The 23,672-nt window shown below is 33.2% G+C and overlaps 5 protein-coding genes across 5 annotated transcripts in view; 3 read left to right on the top strand and 2 right to left on the bottom strand.

Moving 5' to 3' along the window:
* Window positions 1-263: 263 nt before the first annotated feature.
* On the top strand, window positions 264-7,062 carry PGO_144730 (hypothetical protein, conserved; the record flags this gene model as incomplete). Its single annotated transcript, XM_028690463.1, has 24 exons — window positions 264-299; window positions 721-825; window positions 958-1,061; window positions 1,238-1,361; window positions 1,503-1,551; window positions 1,714-1,778; window positions 2,284-2,340; window positions 2,477-2,551; window positions 2,588-2,711; window positions 2,900-2,970; window positions 3,160-3,258; window positions 3,503-3,575; window positions 3,721-3,779; window positions 3,924-4,012; window positions 4,179-4,275; window positions 4,476-4,516; window positions 4,907-4,934; window positions 5,037-5,083; window positions 5,202-5,259; window positions 5,416-5,472; window positions 5,689-5,832; window positions 6,026-6,103; window positions 6,468-6,551; window positions 6,712-7,062. 24 exons carry the CDS (start codon window positions 264-266, stop codon window positions 7,060-7,062), a joined length of 2,115 nt encoding a protein of 704 aa, XP_028546264.1.
* Window positions 7,063-9,894: 2,832 nt separating this feature from the next.
* On the top strand, window positions 9,895-16,381 carry PGO_144720 (myosin D; the record flags this gene model as incomplete). Its single annotated transcript, XM_028690462.1, has 2 exons — window positions 9,895-10,138; window positions 10,383-16,381. 2 exons carry the CDS (start codon window positions 9,895-9,897, stop codon window positions 16,379-16,381), a joined length of 6,243 nt encoding a protein of 2,080 aa, XP_028546263.1.
* Window positions 16,382-17,437: 1,056 nt separating this feature from the next.
* On the bottom strand, window positions 17,438-19,669 carry PGO_144710 (hypothetical protein, conserved; the record flags this gene model as incomplete). The annotated part of the gene is made up of 1 exon (XM_028690461.1): window positions 17,438-19,669. The coding sequence occupies one exon, from the start codon at window positions 19,667-19,669 to the stop codon at window positions 17,438-17,440; it is 2,232 nt and encodes a 743-aa protein (XP_028546262.1).
* Window positions 19,670-19,993: 324 nt separating this feature from the next.
* PGO_144700 (hypothetical protein) lies at window positions 19,994-20,798 on the bottom strand (the record flags this gene model as incomplete). The annotated part of the gene is made up of 3 exons (XM_028690460.1): window positions 19,994-20,086; window positions 20,351-20,443; window positions 20,721-20,798. The coding sequence occupies 3 exons, from the start codon at window positions 20,796-20,798 to the stop codon at window positions 19,994-19,996; spliced, it is 264 nt and encodes an 87-aa protein (XP_028546261.1).
* A 945-nt stretch (window positions 20,799-21,743) lies between these two features.
* PGO_144690 (hypothetical protein, conserved) overlaps window positions 21,744-23,672 on the top strand; it is a gene marked incomplete at both ends in the record, with an annotated part of 3,108 nt that continues 1,179 nt past the window's right edge. Inside the window, one exon of the mRNA XM_028690459.1 lies at window positions 21,744-23,672. This exon is cut by the window's right edge and continues 1,179 nt beyond it. Within this exon, the coding sequence (XP_028546260.1) occupies window positions 21,744-23,672 (1,929 nt within the window).

Here is a 23,672-nt window from a genome sequence, read left to right as displayed (position 1 = left end):
TTATTTTATTTTATTTTTTTTTTTTTTTTCTTTCTAACTTGACATGTGTGTTTTTGCCCAAGTGCGTATAAATGTACCTTTACATAATTATACGCCTGATTTGGAATTACATATGAATAAGTATGAGTAAGGGATATGTTGTAAACAGATTCTCATGTTCTCACACACTCCGGCTCAGCCCCCTAACTTTCTCACTTCTCCCAGTTGTTACAACAAGTGGATGAAGAAAAACACGGATAACTGAATACACCAGTCAGGAAAAAATGAAAAACAAAAATAAGCTCAAGCGATGCTTAGATGTAATACGAATCTCTAAGAAATATGTGTCATTCTTGAGAATAAGGGAAAAAAAAAAAAAAAAAATAAATAAATAATATTAATAATAATATTAATAATATTAATAATAATATTAATAATATTAATAATAATAATAATAAATCAATAGAACACAATACTCCATGATTTAACACAGCATAGTAGTACATAATAGAACATAATAAAGTATTACATAATACAGCATAGTAGAATCGAATCTATACGTTTATGCACAATTAAGTAGAAACACTGGTGAACAGAATGTATATATTTCACTCACAAGGCAGCTGCGAATAGCATGCCCTTCATCTCTTACACACCGAAAGAGTACAACTTCGTTTTTTTTTTTTTTTTTTTTTTTTTTTTTTTTTTGCACCATTGCATATACGCTCTTCCCGATAAAAGTACCTTAGGAATAACAAAGAAAAAATTGCAGACAACTATGCGAACGTATACCCATCTAGCAAAGAAAAAATTTTGTTAACATATCTAAAGGAATTCAGAAATAAGGTTCTATTGAAATGGCAAATTAGGAACCACAGTGTTAACTGCAATATTGCTCCTTTACAAATGTGCTTATGCATATATATGTGTTTGCATTTATACATCTCGATCAAACATACACACTCCTTCTGCGTGCAGCTTGCAGAAAAACACAATGCCAAGTTTTGCGAATTCTTTATTGACGAATATGGAGTGAAGAGGAACATATGCTCTTCTATAATCCAAATATTCTTCCCTTTTGAGTAATGATCGAACGAATGTTTATGTATGCCCATTCACCTTAGTCCGCACGTTGCTCTGGTATTGGGACAAGGGAGAAACACACACATACACACATACACACACACACACACACACACAGTAGTTTTTTGCAAATGGATGAGTGATATTATGTACCTTCATCTTTCGTCCCTCGTAGCAAAGGAAATGACTACAAAGAAATATATACCCTAATACGAAGCCAGTTTACTTATGAAATTTTGCTGAAAAAAGAAATAAAAACATTACTTCTTGCTAATGTGTCACTTGTGTTTGACTGGAAGGTTTTTTTTTTTTTTTTTTTTTGACCTTTTTTCCATTTTCTATATTCTCCATATCACTGAGCTTTTATCATTCTCATAAGAATGTGTGCAGGTTTCGATAACCCTTGTTTTAACTTCTTCCAAATGTTGTTCAAATTTCAGATTGCCGATTGCTCAGACTTGTCGACTATAGTAGTGTCTTCGTTAAGAAGTAAAATAAATAAAATGAAATAAATGAATAAAAAGAGACAGATTGATAGACATAAAAAAAAAGGACTTAATCTTGTGCTTGCACATGGATCTATAACTACACGAGCATTTTGCACGTTAAGGTGTATATCACTTTTTTTTTCTTTTTTTTTTTTTTTTTCAGCAAAAAATTACGACGCTTATGTTGTGTGCGGTGAGGCACCTTTTTCGATTTGCTCAAAGGATGACGTAATACAAGGGGAGAGGCAGAGAGGGACAGAGGCAGGAGGAGGAGAAAAAAAAAAAAAAAAAAAAAAAAAACACGACGCAATGCGGATTAAAGATAGTCTCCCCAAATTACCTGACCTGTTCAGGCAATTTTTTCAGCTTAAGTTGCACGACTTAATTAGAACGACTTAATTAGAACTACTTAATTAGCACGACTTAATTAGAACTACTTAATTAGAACTACTTAATTAGCACGACTTAATTAGAACTACTTAATTAGCACAACTTAATTAGAACTACTTAATTAGAACTACTTAATTAGCACGACTTAATTAGAACTACTTAATTAGCACGACTTAATTAGAACTACTTAATTGGAACTACTTAATTGGAACTACTTAATTAGAACGACTTAATTGGAACTACTTAATTGGAACTACTTAATTAGAACGACTTAATTAGCACGACTTAATTAGCACGACTTAATTTTCTCGCGCCAATTCTCCCCTTTCCAATTTGCGACCAGAAAAAAATCCTCTGCGAATTTAATTTCAAAGAATTTATAAAGTCCAAGGAAAAAAACGTAACTCTCGCCCATTATCATTTTTGTCTGACCAAGACGAATGAAAAAACAGAGTGAAAAAAAAAAGGAGTGAAAATTCAAAAGAAAGAAAAGTTGCACAAGTTTCACAAGAAGTGAATTCCCACAAAATGTGCAGCAGGACGCAAGAAGCACTCTTGACATAAAAGGGAAGAAGGCGAAATATAGAGAACTCATGAATATTGGAAAAAGAGTGATATATGAAGAAAAAAAAAAAAAAAAAATTCAGAGTAAGGAAAGTAAATTTGAAGATGATGAACCAGAGAACAAAAAGGATAGGTACATTCACATGTGGGTACTCATAAAAAAAAGCCTAGATGTAAAGAAAGATGTGTTCATAGAAATGTGTTCAGGTTAATAGATGTCTTTGAGAACAAGTAGCAGTGCTGCAAATACCGTTTATTCATGTGTAAATAAAGGAAGAGAAATATATATATTTACGTGTCTATGTAACAAAACGAAAGAACAGATTAATACACCAAAAATACTCTCTTTAATTCATCTTTTACTGCTTTTTTTCAAAAAAAAAAAAAAAAAAAAGGCAGGGAATATGACGTCGACAACTGTCCCTATACATCTATATTTTATCTTTGGAACGAGAAAAATGTTTATGTAAAAAGGGAAAAAAAAAAAAAAAAAATAAATGTTCATAAGCTTAGATGATTATATGCGTAGATGCTCATAAGCTGACACGCTTGTAATATTATATGTCTATATGCTTAGGCTCCCCTATCGACAAGACTGTGCTTGCACATGTGGGTACACATCTACATCTAACCAACTTTACACGGGGTGACTCAGGTCAACATACATAAAACTGAGGATATAGCAACGTTAATATCGGAACTAAGAAATAAGGAGTACTTCGTGCCTGCTTTTTACGAGGAAATAAAAAACAAGGTGTGGATAAAACCAATAAAGAAAAAAAACAAGTTCACACAAGTGCACAGACGAGAGAACAAACTTGTACATGCACCTGACGAATCCTAGTGGATGAACCTTACATATCCGATTTCTTTCTCTATCCAAAGACATACGCATGACGATGAGCACATAAAATAAACTACTCCATAATTTTCTAATGTTTTATTTTCATGTTCCCATTGCGCACTTACCTACCCCCACCCCTCCTGATTTTCTTTAGGTTTTAACCCCCATCATTGAAAATAAAATCTATCAAATTAGGAAAGACAGACTTCTTTTGAAATATCCACAAGGTCCATTTTGATGAAGCAATTCTAAAAAAAAAAAAAAAATAATAATAAAATATAACACGTATCTTTACGCAGGTTCTATAAACTTAAAACAGTAAAGATATGGATATATTCTCCACACACCCCTCATCCTTTTCTTCTACACCAGGAAGAAACACAAGCTTTTATAAGAATTGTAAAAAGGATGAATACAGCGTTTTTCTACAGGTATATATGAGGAAGATACAGAAAATATATTGTTATAATTCGAATTCATCTAATTTTGCCATAAATTGTATATACTCCTCTGTACGTGCGAGAATTCATTTTCTACCCTGTTTTTTTTTTTTTTTTTTTTGCTCCACCTTGCAGCACGATGGACTCACAGAAATGCACACACATTATGAAAACAAATATTATACAAATGTAGAGTATATTTGCTGTCTGTATACATGTAGAAGGTTAAGAAAATTTGTCATGATAAATATTCCATAACTTGTTAATCTCTTTTTCTCCTACCTTTTTTTCGGATGAACACCTATTGTGTGTAAATAATTACACATGTCTCATGTACACAAGTGTGACATAAGAACATAGTGTAACTTTCTTTTTCTAACTCCTATTCAGAGACGGGAAGAGGGCCAAGATATATTTCCCTCATAAATTTAAAAGCACTGAATATTATGATAATTACAACCACCATTTTTTGAAAGCGCTTAAAGAGGTACGTGCAATAGGAGCACAATGAGGGGAAAAATGAACAAAATGGAGAAAACGAACAAAGTAGGAAAGTTCGAAAAATGAACAAAATGGAGAAAACGAACAAAGTAGGAAAGTTCGAAAAATAGAAAAAAAAAGGAGAAAACAAAAACATCTTTGACATGTTTCAATTTCGTCCCTTACCCCCATTTTCTTCCTCTTAAGAACATAGGATTCTACTCTCACTTCTCATTTTATCCCAATAGGTAACTATTCATGCAATACATTTTTTTTTTTTTTTTTTTTTTTCCATCCCTTTGGTACGAGAGTTATAGAGAAAATATATCGTTTCGTGAAAATGAAAACATCATCCAAGCAGGTGGTGTTGAAGCAGTAAAACTTCTTAAATGCATATTCTTTCCTTCCTTCTTTGCTTCTCTTTTTTTTTTTCCTTCTTTATTTCTCTTTTTCTTTCCTTCCTTCTTTGCTTCTCTTTTTTTTTCCTTCTTTATTTCTCTTTTTCTTTCCTTCCTTCTTTGCTTCTCTTTTTTTTTCCTTCTTTATTTCTCTTTTTCTTTCCTTCCTTCTTTGCTTCTCTTTTTTTTTCCTTCTTTATTTCTCTTTTTCTTTCCTTCCTTCTTTTCGGTTTATTTTAGACCAGACGGGCTGACACACTATGTAGAGGTTAAAAAAGAAAAGGGAAAGAGTGTGCAAGATGTCACTCTAAAAATTAAGGAGTGGATGTAGAGGATGTCTAACTTTTCTTGACCTTTCCACTTACCTCAGATAAAAGATTTAAAATTAATGGAATATTTTACTAATCGGAACGACCAGTAAGTCTTCAAGTTCTAGGGGTATCATCTTCAGCCGTTTTTCAACCACGAAAAAATTATATGTGACAGCTTTCTCAACTCAAAATTTCTCTTCTTTTTCTATCTTCTCTCCTCAAAGAGTGATATACAGATCAGTTAAAATTTCTCCAACTGTTCAGACAACTTACAAGCTTCAGGTTAGTGCTCTCCACAAATGTTCCCTGAGAAGGTCTCTCAGGGACAAGCACATACACGTATGCATTGATGCATGAATAAACGAATGGATGAATGCAAGTATATATGTGCACAAGGATACAATCTAACTTTTCCATTCTTCATGCATCCACTTGCAGATGTTCAATAGAAAGGAATATTACGCGACAAAAATAACAATCAAGTATGGGAATAAGGTTACAAGAGGCAACTTCAAAAGGGGTGGGGGGAGGAGGAGGAGGAGAGGCGTGGTGAATAGCATAAATTGCACGTTCTACATTTGTGAATACATAGTCACGTACACAAATATATGTACATATGTGCATTTCTCTCTTTGTACTTCTGTCACGAATCGTACTTTTCTTGTCATGCCCACCTGATCGGTTTGCCATTCGCACCTCTCCCCTTCATAGGAAATCAAAAATGGAATAAAAAAAAAAATTTTTCTAATTCCCGAAAACAAAATAATTCTCATGTATTACAACAACTGTAATGAGATAAGCAATACGTTCGAAGTATATGAGAAATCTATTCGATACAACCATGACATGGAAAAGGTACATATATGTCTCTTTCAGCACCTCACTTTGGATATTTTTTAAATAGAAAATGTGCACGAGGAGGTGTGATGTGGTATAGTGCGTGTAGCAATGATAGAGATGGTCTGTAAAAAAAAAAACGATGTTCATTCTGCATCTCCATTCGTTACTTTCAATTATTCCTCATCCCTCATCTTCACCTCCATTACAGAATGAAGAAGTAGTGACATACAAAAAGAATTTCATTTACAAACATTTTGTAAACTATGCGGATCCTATACAAAAAGATGTAATGATTAGGCAAAAAAAAAAAAAAAAAAAAAATATTGCTCACACAATGATTACGCAAAATGTGAAGCACGGCCACCATGTCTTAATCTGACATATGAAAATGTCAAGTGATTATAGAAGGTCGATTTATTGGAAGAAAAAATTGAGATCATGTTGCTCCTAATCTGATTGTCTCCTCTCTATGCAATTATATATGCACTTGTATATGCGCTTGTATATGCGCTTGTATATGCGCTTGTATATGCGCTTGTATATGCGCTTGTATATGTGCTTGTATATGCACATGTAAATGCACATGTGTACTATATCAGCGTGGTTGGAAAAGCTACACGCAGCACAAAAATTTGTTGAAACTTTTGCAGACCTTGTATTTGCTAAAGGAGGAAAGAGACCTTTTTGATGACATAAGAGATACTTACAACAATGTTATAGGTTCTATTAGAAAGGTTATTTTCCAAGAACACATTTTTCCCTCAAGTCCGACACGTGTTCAAAAATTAGTTTGCATCCATACTAATCTATCACCTGTCAACACACACGCAAACGCAAACGCAAGCACAAATACAAACACAGATACACAAGAAAAAAAAAAAAAATTCTTCTCAGGAGAGAATCGAGGTGAAACAAGCGGAAGAGGACTACCAATACAAACCACACAATATAACGAACATAAACGAAATAATTTATCATGACAATAATCAAATAGAGTCATTTAATAAAAATTTAATCGAAGACAAAATAAATGTGTGCAATTTTTATGAGACATATCCATGGGATAAATACGAGGAGGTGTCTATGAGCAATTCGTTTTTTTCATCAAAGAGGAACATGCTTAAAATTGAATGTTCCTGTGATGAGATAGAATATGTCACGTCTCAGAGGAAACAAGCATTGGCCCGTGTTCCACATTGCGAAGCGGTAAAAAAAAATAAAGGAAACAAAAAATTACAGTCATAATAACGGCCATAATAACGGTCATAATAACGGCCATAATAACGGTCATAATAACGGTCATAATAATCGTGATAATAACAGTGATAAGGCAGACAGATGGATAGATAGTTGGATAAATAAATAATGAGGAATGATCCGTGCCACGCCTTTTGGAGACAAATTGAGAAAGCATCTTTCCAAATATACTCGTCTCAAAATAGTTGTAATGTTTTCAGTCTGAGAGCTCATCCCTGTCTTTTTGTTTTGCTTGCATTACTGCACCACAGCAGTGCGACATCTTTGCCAGACCACTGCAACGATAGCAATACAATCTTCACAGCATTTCTTTATTTTATTTTATTTTATTTTTTTGCAAAGGATGATAAATCAAAATATGGCCTCACAGGTTAATAATTTCCAGGGAAAAAAAAAAAAAAAAAAAATCTGCAAAAGAATGCATACTGAAAAGACACATTCATAAGACACAACTTTTATATTAGTGTTTAACTCTCCTAATTCAGGGAATCAAACTGAGACAAATTTTAAATGTACGAAAACTTATGGAGGAGAAACAGAACAAGTATAATAAACCCTGTGCTTATGTGTTAGCAGACATACTTGAATACACATTTTTTACAAGTGTTAATGCATCAATATGCACACTCCTACAACATGCATGTGTAATTAAGCAGAATCGACTAAGTATGAAGTTGTCCATTTTGGAAGACAGACTATCAAAGTACACACAGAAATTGTCCGAAATAAAGGTTAACTACATCCCTAACCCCCCCCCCTTTTCCTCAAATTATTTATATACTTTTCCAGTTTATATGTTTTGTTTCGTCAAACTCTAAGAGAAAAAAGTATTCATACATATCTTAAAATTATACTCTATAAAAACTGTGTGTATCACAAAATACGAGTAAGTCATTACAAAAATAATGTAAGTTTATAAATTTTTACATGTTTTTTTTTTTTTTTTTTTTTTTTTTTTTTTTTTTTTCCTTTTTTGGTGTTGCATACATATGCCCAATTTGCAGGATTTAAATAACCTGTCCAATTTGGAAGATGTGGAAAGGATAAAGAAAAATGTTAAATTAACCGAAGATAGAATTTATCAATGTAAAAATAATTAGGAATTTTCCATTCCTTCCATTTAAATGTTTTGTTTTAGACGTAGGTCAGATCTGCTTTTTTTTTTTTTTTTTTTTTTTTTTTTTTTTTATGAATATTCAGCTAAAATTAGTAATAAATATAGCTATTTTTATTTCCTACTTACCTGATCGTTCATAAAAAAAAAAAATAGAAAAAATAGCCAAAGAGAAAGAAAAAAAAAAAAAAAAAAAATGTACATGTGTTTTCTTCTTTTTTTTTTTATGGTGTAAAAGTTGATAACACGATGTGCAAATAAAACTATACACACACATGGGACATATTTTTGTGGAAAAAAATGGCACGTTTATAGTAAAATAAAAACACGCAACCAGGGTAGTAACCCTAACATATGTACAAAAGCTTCCCTGTATGTGTAAATGTATTATATATGTATATGTTTTTCCACCCTCCGTGCTACACTTAACAAAATTTATAACACTTGAATCGTCATTGTGTACGCAGGGTTAACTTTTCAGTTCTATGTTATTTTTTTTATTTATTATCTTTAATTTATCACTTTTCACTATTTTTTATTTATTATTCTCTTATCTATTATTTTTTATGATTTTAATTTATATATATTTTTTTTTTTTTTCGTCTGTCCTTTTGCACCTTTTAAACTTCACTGATTTTGTTGGCGTTATTTCAAAAAATGAAGTCTAACATGCCACAAAACGAGAATATTGTAAGCATGTTCATTGCAAGTTAAATTGTTTCGAAAGACATTCGAGGGAAAACAAGTGGGAAAACGTATAAAAGAAAAAAAAAAAAAAAAAAAAAAATTAACATTAGCACTAACATTAGCACAAACGCTAGCACTAGCAATAACAGTAACAGTAACATTAGTGGCTAAGAATAATTCTGCATGTAATGATTTTTTTTTTCCTGATTATGCATGCAATCGAAATTCTAAAACAATCCAGTTTGTGATAATTCCAATTGGGATGCTGGTTTTATATTACTTACCAGTGATTTCCAATACTTGCTAACAATTGCTACTTGTTCTTTATGAAGCAAAACATCAAAAGAGCAACTCCCACTGTGTTAAGCTGATATATACATATATATCTATATACACGCACAACCATGTATATGTGTACGCACACATTTCCGCATTTAATAGACTAACCAGAGTACGCTCGAGCGAAAACGCCCCATTCTCTTTTTATCACGAAAAAAGGGAGCCACCACGTCTGTATCTCCTCTCCAAAAATTCCAGGAATACGTGTGAAAAAGACTAACTTGTAATTGTTTTTACGTTCTACATTATTAAACACTTATGATTGTACAGTTATAATTAGCATGGACTCCACAAGTACAAACTTTAGTATGCACGACATACAATTTCCATTTTAAGCACTGCGAAGTGGAGAGTGGGTTTATGCATGAAGGTGAATACAAATACGTGTCTATAAGTCTACATCTATAAATACGTGTCTATAAATGTGTGTCTATAAATGTGTGTCTATAAATGTGTGTCTATAAATGTGTGTCTATAAATACGTGTCTATAAATACGTGTCTATAAACACATATCTGTAAATACATATTTATACATTTGTCTGAAGTAGGCAAAATCGAACTATCAGCTATTTTAAGGAGATTCTCCAATTCTTGGAAATATATACAAAAAAAAAAAAAAATAAAAAAATACTCCCTCCACCCTTCACACATTTGGATGTTTTGAGAAAAATCTTATATAATGGCTTTTCTACAATATAAGAGTAATGAAAATTCTTACTATTCAAATATGTCTAATGAGAAGGATGATAACCTCAAACAGTTGGTGAATAATGTGGACATCTATAAACAATATGGATCTGCTGAAAGGAAGGAGAGGGAAAATGTATATTCAGATACTCATGTGTGGTATTTCTATAACAACGCGTACAAAAAAATGGAAGTTTGCAAATTTAACCATTTGGAAAATTCCTACACACTTAAGAGTTAGAAAAGCTGGAGACCACATTTGTTTCATCACCTTGCTGCATTACTCCTATCTCAATTGTGTGCATGTGTCTACGTGTTAAGGAGAGAAAGGAGGGCATTGTTCATGCATGCATATATCCATACATATATGCATAACTATTATTATCCTCACCCCAGCCCACCACCCTGCACTTGTGCATATTCGCTCGACCATCTCTTTGCAATTTCAATAATTTTTCTCGTGAACTTCTCTCCTCGCAGGAAAAGGAAAGACCTTGGAAAATATCCCCGCAGATAAGGTAAGCCCATGTCTGAAGGAACAAATCCATCTAGATGATGAAAATAATATTGACATAATACAATTAAATGAACAGAATGTAATAGAAAATTTAAGAAATAGGTACATGAAGAACAAAATTTACACGTTTCATGCATCACTTCTGTTAGTAATTAACCCGTATAAAAAAATCAAAGGGTTGTATGATATGGAACGTATGAATGATTATCTTAATAAATTTAAAAATGTCAACATTGGGGTGGGAGGTGTGAGAAACTGTCTCAGCATAGAACAGAAAAGCATTCCTAATGAAAACAAAACACATATCTATGACATTGGAAACATGGCATACAAAAATATGGTTCTAAAAGGAAAGAGACAAACCATCATTGTTTCAGGGCATAGTGGGAGTGGGAAAACGGAAAATTGTAAAATACTCTTTAAATATTTTCACTACATTTTTTTTCACAAAAATGAAAAGAAAGGTATTTCAGTCTACAAGAGTATGAACTCCTATTTGGGTGATGACTCCGAGGGGGGAGAAGATGGGAAAAGTGAAAAAAGTGAAAAAAGTGAAAAAAGTGAAAAAAGTGAAAAAAGTGGAAAAAGTGGAAAAAGTGAAAAAAGTGAAAAAAGTGAAAAAAGTGAAAAAAGTGAAAAAAGTGGAAAAAGTGAAAAAAGTGGAAAAAGTGAAAAAAGTGAAAAAAGTGAAAAAAGTGAAAAAAGTGAAAAAAGTGAAAAAAGTGAAAAAAGTGAAAAAAGTGGAAAAAGTGAAAAAAGTGAAAAAAGTGAAAAAAGTGAAAAAAGTGAAAAAAGTGAAAAAAGTGGAAAAAGTGAAAAAAGTGAAAAAAGTGGAAAAAGTGGAAAAAGTGAAAAAAGTGAAAAAAGTGATAAACATAGAAAAAGTGGCAAATATGGCACAGATGCACAGAATGAGCACTCACTGAACGGCGGAGATCCGCCATATGACCCAAGTGAAACCATAAATTATGAAAGAATCGATAAACTGATTTACATCAACAGTATTATTGAATCCATGAGCAATGCAAAAACAGTGAAGAATAACAACAGTAGTAGATGCGGGCGAATTAATGATTTAATATTTGAAGAACGAAAAAGAAATCATGAAACCATTTTTAATTATTGCTTTTCGAATATTAAGATAATAATACTCTTGCTAGAAATAAATAGATGTATTAGTCACAATGAGGGTGAGAGAAATTTTCATGTTTTCTACGAACTTCTTAGAGGGTTGACAGATGAGCAACTCAAGGAGAGATGTCTCGTTCGAGATGTTCATCAGTATAACCTTCTGAATAGTGCAGCAAGAAGTAAGGGAAGTAGTACACAACAGAATGAAGACACATACAAGGTTCACTGTACAGTAAAGGATGAACATGCAGAATGTCAGAAAGACGAGAAAAACTTTGGGTACCTTTTGAACGGACTGAGATACATACAATATGATGAAGATATGATAAACCAATTTTTCGATGTCATTGCAGGGATTATTCACTTGGGGCAAATAAAACCAAACGAAGAGAGATGTGAAATGAAGGAAGATGAAACAATACCAATTAATAAGTATTATGAAAATGCTTGCATTTGTCTAGGTATAAAGACAACAGATTTATACAATACAATAAAGTACAAATGTATTAACGTATCTATGGAAAAGATAAGGACCGTTAGAAATAAGGGCAATTCTTTATACACATTACACAGTTTAATAAAAATAATATACAAAAATGTGTTTAACAGAATCATAAGTGATATAAATATGACACATCTAAGTAAGAAGGAGAGAGAAGAAATTATGGACGAATCGGTATATGCATCTAATAAAAGTATCATATCTATTTTAGATCTCTACGGGTTCGAAGAATTGTCTACGAACGATTTTGAACAACTTTGTATTAACCTAGCTAATGAAAAATTAAATAATTATTACATTCATAATGAAATAGAGAAAGAGAAAATTATTCACAAAACAGAAAATATTCTATGGAATGATGTTCCAGTTCCGAATTATAAAGACACCATTCATTTTATAGAAAAAATATTTTCAAATCTTGATGATATAACTAAACTTAATAACACAGGACAAACAAAAGTTGATGATCATTTTTTTAATTATCTATTAAATAATGAACAAATTTTCCTTCAAAATAATATATACGGTTTTATTAGTCAAAAAGATGGCTTGTATACAAATAAAAAACAAAATGTGAAAAAAAATATATTTTTTATAAAGCATTACGCAGGAAATATAACATACACTGTAAATGATTGGATAAGGAAGAATAGCGATCGTGTCGAGATGGAAATAGAAGAACTTATTAACAAGTCAGACAATTTGTTTCTTCACAGCATCGACCATGCAGAAATGGCTAGTAGGAAGGACATATGCCATGGTCCCATGTCATTGCTAGCTGAACAGCGAGATATGAACAATATGTACCAAAATTTACAATCAGAAAAAATGAAAAAACAACAACGATATTTGAATAAGAATACATACAATAACAGTGCACAAGGGAAGGAGCAAAATGTTGTGAACAAAAAATTCGCTGAAGTAGATTATAATGATTCTACATCTTCATATGCAAATGGACCTGCACGTGGTAAGGACTACATGACAGATGTCACAACAAGAACTAACTTTGGATTTAAGAGAGGGATTAATTCTGAACACAATCAAAGTTCAAACAAGAGTTTCTTAAGCGTTAGCAAGAAGTACATAAAAGAATTGGACAAGCTATTTAACAATTTAGAAAAAACGGATCTGTATTACATCAGATGTTTATTAGCAAATGAAGAAATGAGGAGTGGGTATTTCAGAAGGAGTTTAATTTATTCACAATTGAAACAATGTGGTGCTAATGAGATGGTAAAAATTATAAATAATGGATTATCACATAAAGTACTAAAAGAAGAGTTGTTAAAAAAGTGTGCAAAAGATATACCAAAGGAATTGAAACATTGTAGGAATGACGATATTGTATATTATTTTATGAGACTTTTTGATAATTCGAATAATTCTTTTATGATAGGGAAAAATTATGTATTTATGAAATCAAACATTTACACAGATATTAATTGCTACTTTTATGATGATTCATACTTTGATCATATCAATAACACATTGATGGATAAGAGAAAAAAAAAAATTTTTAAAGAAATAAGAATCATGAAATTTAAAAGATCCGTTTCGGTGGTAAGAATACACAATTGGATAAGCACAAAATACATGATTTATTTAAAAAAAAAAAAAATCATGAAGGAAAAGGCATGTGATTATATCCATAAAATTTATTTGATTTACAAGACACTCAAAAATGTGAAATTTAGCTTCCCTTACAACATCAGGAAAATGCAAAAGATGTTTTCTGACAAGGCATATCGATTTGCTTTCAAAAGGTTCAAGTTGCTAAAGACAGTTAAACGTGTTTATGATATGAACCGGGGAAAGTGTAAAACTGGGCATATGTCTATAGGATTTCTGGGAAAAGGAAAGATGAAGACGATGGAAGAAAGTGGAGGCAAGACGATGGAAGAAAGTGGAGACAAGACAATGGAAGAAAGTCCGGACAAAGCGTTGGAATATGATATCCACGTTAATGTAAAGGAAAAAATAAATTCGAATCATCCCTTATCTGTAGAGGGAGAATCTGAAAGTGTGTTTACTAATTCAATACCCATAGTGGAAGAAGCGAAATACAGTGGCTTAAGTTACACAGCACCCGAAATATTTGTAGGAACTCCTGACAATCACCATTATGTTTATAACAACATAGACTGGGTCATCATATACAGAGACAAGCACATTCACATGTACAACATCTTTTACACGTATGAAAAGGTATGCAAAAAGTATTTCTTAAATTTTGATAGCATTAAGGTGAAGAAACCACCCCTTGGTGGAAATAATAACATGGTGCATGTTGAAAAATACCCAGTTATTCCAAAAATGGAGTTATATGGAACTGCTAGACCCATTCATTGTATGAACCAACATTCCATATACAAGAACATCTACCTAGCGGTAGAAGAAAACTTAGATTTACTTATTTTTACATATCCAAATTTGAGAACGATTAAAAATTTCCTTAAAAAGAAAATAAAATCAATGAAAAGGGGAAACGAAGATTTACCTAACACATATTTACCACAGTTGCATAGAAGTAAAAATTTTCAAACCAAGATGGATAATACCACCTTACATAATGGTTGTATTGAAAAAAAGACAGATTGTAACCCACAGGAGAAGACGATATTCAGTATGAAAGGAAATAAAACAGATGAACTTTTTTGCGAAGAAAATTTAAACATGTTTATACATGTATATAAAAATATATATGTATTGAGCACATTAGAAGGGTCATTTTCACCTGAGGTAGAAGATGGGAATCCCAACGAATGGAAAAAAACTGGAGCCAATTTGAAGAAAGAAAAAAATTCTGAACGATCAGGTGGAATGGAGAGACAAGTACATGTTCATGAAAATTATGAACATATGTGTAAAAAAGGAAAAAAAAATCAAGATGGATACACTATAATGAAAAGAATGAACAAAGAGGAGTATATTGAAAAGGAGTTTTATTCAAATTCATCTTTTAAAATGTTAAAAGTTAGTTTTCTTTCTAGTAGTGTTAGCCATTTCGTGTATCTATCTTATGCATTAATAAATGAAAATCATTACTTGTTATTAACTATAGTGCATATTTTTTCCAAACCGATATACAAATATACAACAAGTATACAAGTTAACAACATTATTAAGAATGAAGATTTTATGAATTTCTTTTGCAAAAGTTATTACAATTCTAGTCCGAGCAATGACACAAGGGAAGTAATGCACAAATTTAATGAAGAAAATAAACTTTCCCAAGAAGAGAGGAAAAAAAGAAACGTGGAGCGATATTTAAGTACTTTGAAAATTTCTGTAATTAATAACTCTCATGTGCTTATATACGGTTCCTGTTTACTGAGTTTGGTCGAAATAAAGAACTACAACCTTAATACTATAAGTGGTAATGTTAAAGAATATGAACACAAATACCTGAAAGTGCTGTTTAACCTGTTCTGTTTTGAAAATTTTAACAATGTGTGTGACTCGAGTGGAGGGAAACTATCCACTGATTTGAAGCATAATTTGATTATTAATGATTTATTTCAAAATTATCAATTTGGGGATCGGGAAAATGGAAAAGAAAAAGAAATGGAAAAAAAAACGAACATTTCCCTGAACAGCAGATCAGGTGAAAAATTCCTTATTACATCAGCACCCTGGGATGCAAATAGCAAATTGGGTTCACAAGAAGTACAAAATTACAAGGAGTACTCATTTTACATTTTTTCCTTATTTAACCAGGTGTATTTATTAACAAATAGAAAAAAGTGCAATCCGGAGGGGAGGGGGACGATAGTCTTTCATCATGATCTTTGGTGGATTAAGAAATTATCGAATCAGTGTGAGGCCAAATTGTCAGGGAAGTTGCACACTGCATCATGGGGCCCTATGGATGGAACCGAAGCGGACAGACAACAGTGTACCTTTCAACAGATCCTTCATATGAACATAAACTATTTTTACAATCAAGACTACTATAGAAGTAACGTGTCGCTCAATCCGTCTATTCAGGCAACAATTCAGAAGTATGTCAAATGTGGTAGCAACATCAGAAGCAGCATCAGCAGCAACATCAGCAGTAACACCAGCAGTAACACCAGCAGTAACACCAGCAGCAATGACGTGGGGGTTGGTGAGAGACACCATAACAAATCCCTGTTCCCTGATTTATTTATTTTACGAGAGAGAAAAAACAATTACAGAGATACCCCAACACGGGATTATGTTTATTACAGCTTAAGGAATGGAGGAGAGTTTATGAATCTGTGTGACGAGGAGGAAAACACCCCATCAGCTCCCCCAGAAAAGTATAATTCAGAGGACACCACGGGGACACTGCTTGCGAAGTAGTGTGCATCGGTGCAAAACGTTTATGCATGTGTATCGGTGCATAAACTGTATGCATGTGTATCGGTGCAAAACGTTTATGCATGTGTATCGGTGCAAAAACTGTATGCATGTGTATCGGTGCAAAAACTGTATGCATGTGTATCGGTGCAAAAATTGTATACATTTTTGCTTTTTTTTTTTTTTTTTTTTTTTTTTTCATCTCCTTAGAAACGACCTGTCCTATGACACCTGTGCATGTGTCCCGCTGGGCCACCTGGACACCATATTACTTTTGGTAAGCAGGAAAAAAAAAAAAAAAAAGGAAGAAAAAAAGAAGAGAAAGAAAAAAAAAAAAAAAAAAAAAAGGGGTACATTTAACTTATTCGACGCTCCCCCACCAGCAAGATTTTCCCCAAGACAACTTTGCAAATTCGTATACATTTACTTCAGACGAACATATGCATGTGTATCCACACTTCCCTCCCCACACATACTCTTAACATTTGCAATTTCTCTCCTCGCAGAAACAAAATCAAGAACAGAACTCGTACGCATTAGAATTTTTCAACATTGTAAACGGAAAGGAGAAAATAATTCCTCTGGACGAGTAAAAACTTTTGCATAAATTTCACTATTCGCATTCATAGTATCCTTCTTGAAAAAAAAAAATAATGAATTCACGATTAGTATTTATTATTTAATCTCCAAACATTTATACATAAGTGAATTTACCTGTTTTATGTCGCTTATCTGTGCCCCCTTCCAGAGGCAGAAGTGGTTGAATTTTTTTTTTTTTTTTTTCCTCCCTCCCCTTTTTATCTATTCATTTGCATGTTCATTTGTTTCATTTTTTGTTCCGTTTGTTAAATTTTTTCAACATGAGTTTGGACCCCATGATGTGGGTGTGGGTGGTGGTAGTTAATAAAAATGTAAAAGAGTGCATGAACAACGAACAAGGAAGATCATGAAGTTATAAAGGTGTGTGTTTCAAGTCATGGGGAGCTATGGGAATCATGGAAGGAGGGATTGCATGTATAAAACGGTAAAAAAAACACAGCTAATGGATGGGAAACTTTTCTAAATGAAGCTCCTTTGCAATATAGTGGCTGCGATACTCTGTCTGAAGGATGGTATATCGATAATTGGTCTTAAATAATCTTCTTCATAAGTCCCTTGGTCGTGTGTCTTATGTTCTGTGCAGCTTCTCCCTTGGCCGGTTTCACACAGTGTGTTTATTTTGGAGTGTTCATTTGCATTAACATTAGTATTGACATCATCTCCATTCTGACCATCTCTGTTCTCATCATCTCTGTTCTCATCATCTCCATTCTCATCATCTCTGTTCTCATCATCTCCATTCTCATCATCTCCATTCTCATCATCTCCATTCTCACCATCTCCATTCTCACCATCTCCATTCTCACCATCTCCATTCTCACCATCTCCATTCTCACCATCTCCATTCTCACCATCTCCATTCTCACCATCTCCATTCTCACCATCTCCATTCTCACCATCTCCATTCTCACCTACGTCTAAATGCATAGAAACATTCTGAAGGGAGAAATTTTCCACTGATGAATATTCCCGTATAACAAAGTCACACAGAGATTGATCATAGAACAGTTTTTTATTTAGATATACATAACGTTTTTCTTTTTTAAACACAGCTTTGAGTTCATTAATTAAATTTGCGCAATTAATATGTGTGCACATTTTCGAGTCAATTATAGGTTGATCTGAATATACCTCATTAAACTGTTTATTATGCCATATTGTATCGTTTATATATGACGACGTGTGGTTTTTCACCAATCCATCATTGTCAATGGAATTCTCTCCTTTACAATTGAAATATTTTTTATATGTATACATTAGTGTCTTTTGATTGTGTTCATATTGTGAGTGTGGACCCAGAAACCTTCTTTCAGTATACATTTTCCCTTCATTCTGCATCATCATTTGGTTGTCCTCATTTCCACTTTCATACACATATACTTCGTACATCAATTCAGCATCTTCTTCTGGTTGTTTCTTTTGTGAGGTAGTTGCACCACTATGTGCTTCTTCATCCTTATGATAATCCTTTAGTGGTTCCGTTTCATATACTTCTTTCTCGCTAGGAAGGACATAATTAGATGCGAGTTCTTCTTGGTTCTCAGATTCATTTGTATTCTTTGGGTTCTTGTGCAAAACTTTATCATAGTTATCTTTGGAGTGTTCACTTTTTAGTACATTTATTAATTTTATACACTTGAGCAAGTTACATTCCATGGTTTCGTAGGTGCTCAATTTTCTGTCACGCTGACTTTCATCGTCGTTTACACATCGGCTGTTTGCACCACTGGGTGCATCTGTTTGTTCATAACTTAGATGAGATATAGAATCGATAAGGAGGAAAAAGAGCTCGTCGCACATGTCCCTATTCTTGCAAGAGTTCTCATAGCGTAATTTTGTTTTCAAAACATTTTTGTAATATGACAAAATGAAGAAGCTTCTGGACAAGTAATATATAGAAATAGTTGTAAAAAAGAAAAAATGGAAACAGATGAACGTTTGCTTTACTGAATAACAAACTAATTCTCCAAAATGAGAAAAAAATGAAAACTCGTCATTTCGCTTCATCATTTCGTATTCTTTCGTGTATTTCAACTTGTACACATTTCTTATGTTCTTAAAGAGGGTTTTCTCATCCTGTTGATCAGTCGATTTGTGGTGCGATTCGTCAAGTGATTCGTCAACCGATTTGTCACGAACTTTGCATAACTTCAGCCGGAGCAATACAACGTACAAATTCATGTATACCCCTTGCAAGTCCCACAGGTTCGCAATCCTGCGTGGCGTTGAGACAATTTTACTTCCATCAGTTGAAAACCCAGGAGGTTGGTACAAATGGTTGCAGGAATTTTTAGAAAAAACGAAATAAATCCAGATGACGGATTTCATAATTTCTTGTATCCTTGTATATATATCATCGACAATTAAACGCACCTTTTCATCATTGTCTTTATTTTTTTCTGCTTCATCTTTTTCATTGTGCAGTTGGAGTAACAGCAGCTTTATTAATTCATCGAATCCTTGTTTGTTTTTATTATAGAGGAAGAAGAGTAAAACATTCTGAAATAGATATTGCATATACTTGAAAAAAATAATTATCAAAATTACTTTTGCCAAGAGAGGAAAATATCTGAATGATAGAGGGATTAGCATGTAGATAACCATATGGAAAGAGAATTTCCAAAAAGGTATTTTTATCCATGTTGATTGATTTCTTTTTGTAGATACTAAGGGGGATAACTCCATTCTCATTCCATTTACACCTTACGTTTCTCATTTGATTTTGTTAAAAAAAAAAAAAAGTGTCTTGTGGGTTTTCTAATTTTTACAAAAAGTGTGTAAAGAAAATGTCATGACAATGGTAGGAGTAAGAGAGAAGATAAAAAAAAAAAAAAAAAAAAAAAGTACCACAACAGAGGACATAACTGAGACGAGACAGATTTGCATAATGTATGTATAACTACCTGAATTAACAATCACATTTTTTGTTCAAAGAAAAAAAAAAAAAAAAAAAAAAAAAAAGAGATCCACAGGTGGGTGAGAGATATGATTGAAGAAAAAAATATCTCTCTATTTCTAATTCGAAAAAATGCCTTTCTTAATGTTTATCCCTGTACCATTTAATTTGTTGTAAATAATTTCGTTCTCTTCGCATATTTTGTAATTTGCCTGAACAGGGAAAAAAAAAAAAAAAAAAAAAAAAAAAAAAAAAAAAGTAGATTTACAAGGTATTTCATCAAGTACAATCCAAAAAAATATGAACAGACAGGGGGAAAAAGAAAAAAAAAAAAAAAAAAAAAAAAAATTGTGCAAAATATCCTTATTTGTTTGCACACCCCATTCAGACATATGTTTCCTTTTTTATGAATGGACATGTATCAACGTGTTCAACTTGTGCCTAAGTGTTGGTGTTATGTTGACATGTTAGCTTACCTTGGTCAGGTAAATAATTGGTAATGTGAACAAAAAGACAGATAATAGGTTAAAAGAGAAAAAAATTTTCCGGTCGTTTTCAGCCATATTGAACTGAGAGATGGGGTAATGTAGATGAGATGTAAATAATGTCAAAGAGATTGGTCTTGTGTGAGTATGTATGTGTGTTTTCATACGTATGTACAGATTAGCTACATTGGAGAATGTAGTATGTGTCAGCAAGGGGTGCGTGAAGCTTGTAACGAAGGAGTAACCTCCCACCCACCTCCATGATGTAATGCTTCCTATAAAAAGAACAATATGCACAAGATCATTTTGCCTCTTTCATTTTGTACATTTTGTACATTTTTTTTCTTTTCTTATCACTTACTCTTCTCATGTTCCTGTTGAGTGTCATGGGGGAAGGCACACAGACGTATTTCACAGTGGAGAAGGTAGCCTTATTCATTTTGAGAAATTGTAATTTGACATGTGATGAGAGGAGCGTTGTTGATCTGTTATTTTGCATTATTTTGCAAATTATTTTGCACGTTATTCTGCACGTTATTTTGAAGGAGTTGTTAGATTCCCAAGTGTGAGAGTGACTTCTAACTTAAGATCAAATTATGCTTCTCCTTCTCATTTATGAAGATATGTGATTCGGGTCTCCTTTTCTCCCATGTTAGGGGTAGTGTTTAGCATGTACATACACCATCCACGGTAAGAAAAAAAAAAAAAAAAAATTGCAGCTTTGTGATATCTCTCTTTGCCTTTTTTTAAGCCCCTTGCATGAGAGAGGAAAAACAACAAAAAAAGGTATGCGTGCATATGTATATATGTATGTATGTACATATGCATGTATGCGCATACTTTTTTTTTTTTTTTTTTATGATTAACCATGGTAGGCACCTGGAAGATTGCATGTCAAGCGAAAGAGGGAGAAAGCTCACGGGCACATTCACTACACATGTTGGTGCTCGCATACATATGCAGCAACGCGTGTATGTATGTATATATGTATGTATATATGTATGTATATATATATGTATGTATATATGTATGTATATATGTATGTATATATGTAAGCACGTGAGAATACATGAAGGCACGCAAGTTCCTAATTAAGCGGCTCATGAACGAAGGGGGAAGGGATGCGACACAATCCTTGGTAAAGGCGTGGAAAAACATATTTTAGTTCTAATTTATTCAGGGTTCTGTGATTCATTCGATCTTCTATGTTTATATATATATATATATCTATCTATATAGATATGTACGTATATATATATATATATATATATACATACACACGTTCATAAAAATGGATCCCAGAAACTACTAGCTTAGTCACCAGAAGTACGCATAATGGAGGAGACATTAGCACCAGCAACCTTTTGCTATTTTTTTAAAGAAAATGAAAAGGCATCATATTCATGTTGCCCTTCTTTTCTATGTGGCAATAAATTCCCTGCACGCGTTAAGGAAAAATGGTGTTGCCATTCTAAAAAAGCTATCCGGTAAGGAAGTGATGTATATCTCGTCCCTAGAGAAACAGAACACAGTGAATAACAACAATTTCAAACATTTGACACTACTTAAGAGAAAAAAAAAAAAAAAGTTTATCCTTTTGAAAAAAATAAAAGATTCAAATATGTTAATGACAGCAAATACATTACATAAAGGTGGGAAGAACGATCAGATGAGTAATTTTTCCTTGTGCATGCTGAATCAGGATAGGTGTGACTCACCTCAGGTACAGGCTTGTGTGGATGGAACGAGTGACCCAGACGGTGCAAACCATCCGAACGGTGCAGACAACCCAGACGATGGTGTCGATTTTGGAAACAAGAAGGATAAAGAACCCACAACCACGAATAAACTTGAACATCGAAATGAGTACCTTTTTCCAAGTTCATCTGGGCACGATGACGGGGATGACATGGAAGAGGACCAAGGGGTAAAGAAGAAGAAGAAAAAAAAAAAGAAAAAAAAAGTACAGGAAGGAAAGGGAGAGGCAGAAGTGGAAGAAGCAGAAGTGGAAGAAGCAGAAGTGGAAGAAGCAGAAGTGGAAGAAGCAGAAGTGGAAGAAGCAGAAGTGGAAGAAGCAGAAGTGGAAGAAGCAGAAGTGGAAGAGACAGAAGTGGAAGAAGCAGAAGCAGAAGAAGCAGAAGTGGAAGAGACAGAAGTGAAATCTGATTCAGTGGGGAGTGGAAAGACCGTGATAAGAAACAAATCTGATGAAGAACACCCAATTTTGGATCTCTTGAAATCAGAAGCCCTCAGGGATACAGGGAGTGAAGAAAAACCTGTACATTTCGACAATATAGCTGATGTTGCGAAGAAATATGTAAAGAAAGCAGAAGAGGGAGATGCTCGTAAGTTGGAAGGGTTGGACAAGGAGAAAATGGTGGAGGAATACAACCGTTTGGTACGCACCCTGAAAGAAAGTGCTGAAAGAAAAATGAAACAGTATGAGGAAAATGAAAAGAAAAACAAGTACGAGCTAAATGAGAGAGTTATAAACAGCTCGCGTAAGCTGAATCTGGATAAGTTGAAGAAGGAGATTGAAAAGGCATTTATTCCAAATGAAGCACTTGAGAAGAAAATTCATGATTATATGTACATGTTCACACAGACAGGAGATAACAGTGGTATTGCGAGCGGCACAAGGAAATGTAATGGTTCGAGTGATGATTCCACCAATGAAGTGAACTCGGGAAGAAAGGAAAAGTCTCCCTCTGAAAGAAAGACAACAGAGAAGAACTTATCAGATGATATGGCTCCACACAACATAGACTCTTCTACACGAACAGATCGTGCGTATATGTCACAGGAGGAGGAACTGATTCAAGAACACGAAGAAAAAGAAAACAGGGAAATCCTTAAACGAATGTATAGGGGAGATTACAGTGGAATCGAGAAATTCCATTTCAAATTTTCTTCAAAAGATCTAGAAATGATGAAAAATTTAGATGCTCCTGGGAATGAAAGTGAAGAAGAAAGAACACTAATCAATGGAATTTTTAATAAAATTATCACGGAAAAGCCTGTTCTCAATGAAATTAAAGAAAAAGAAGAAAAATTTTTAAAGTTGTATGAGCAGAATAGAAGAGAAAATAAAATCGAGAGGAATGAAGATATAGAAAATTTGAAATACTACAATATGAAGGAGATGGAGAAGAAAAGGAAGAAGGAGGAGGAGGAGCGACAGAGAAAACTTCTTGAAAAGAAGACTAAAGAGAACGTGGATCAAAGGAGGAGGGATAATGACAACACATGTGGGATTGGAGAAACGACTCGAGAGAACGAATTAATTGATAAGAAAATATTTTTTAATAAAGTA

The sequence above is a fragment of the Plasmodium gonderi genome (assembly GCF_002157705.1).
Source record: "Plasmodium gonderi DNA, contig: Chr14, whole genome shotgun sequence".
Taxonomy (NCBI): Eukaryota; Apicomplexa; class Aconoidasida; order Haemosporida; family Plasmodiidae; genus Plasmodium; species Plasmodium gonderi.
Note: the sequence above shows the minus strand (reverse complement) of the source record. Positions and strands in the feature narration are given on the sequence as shown.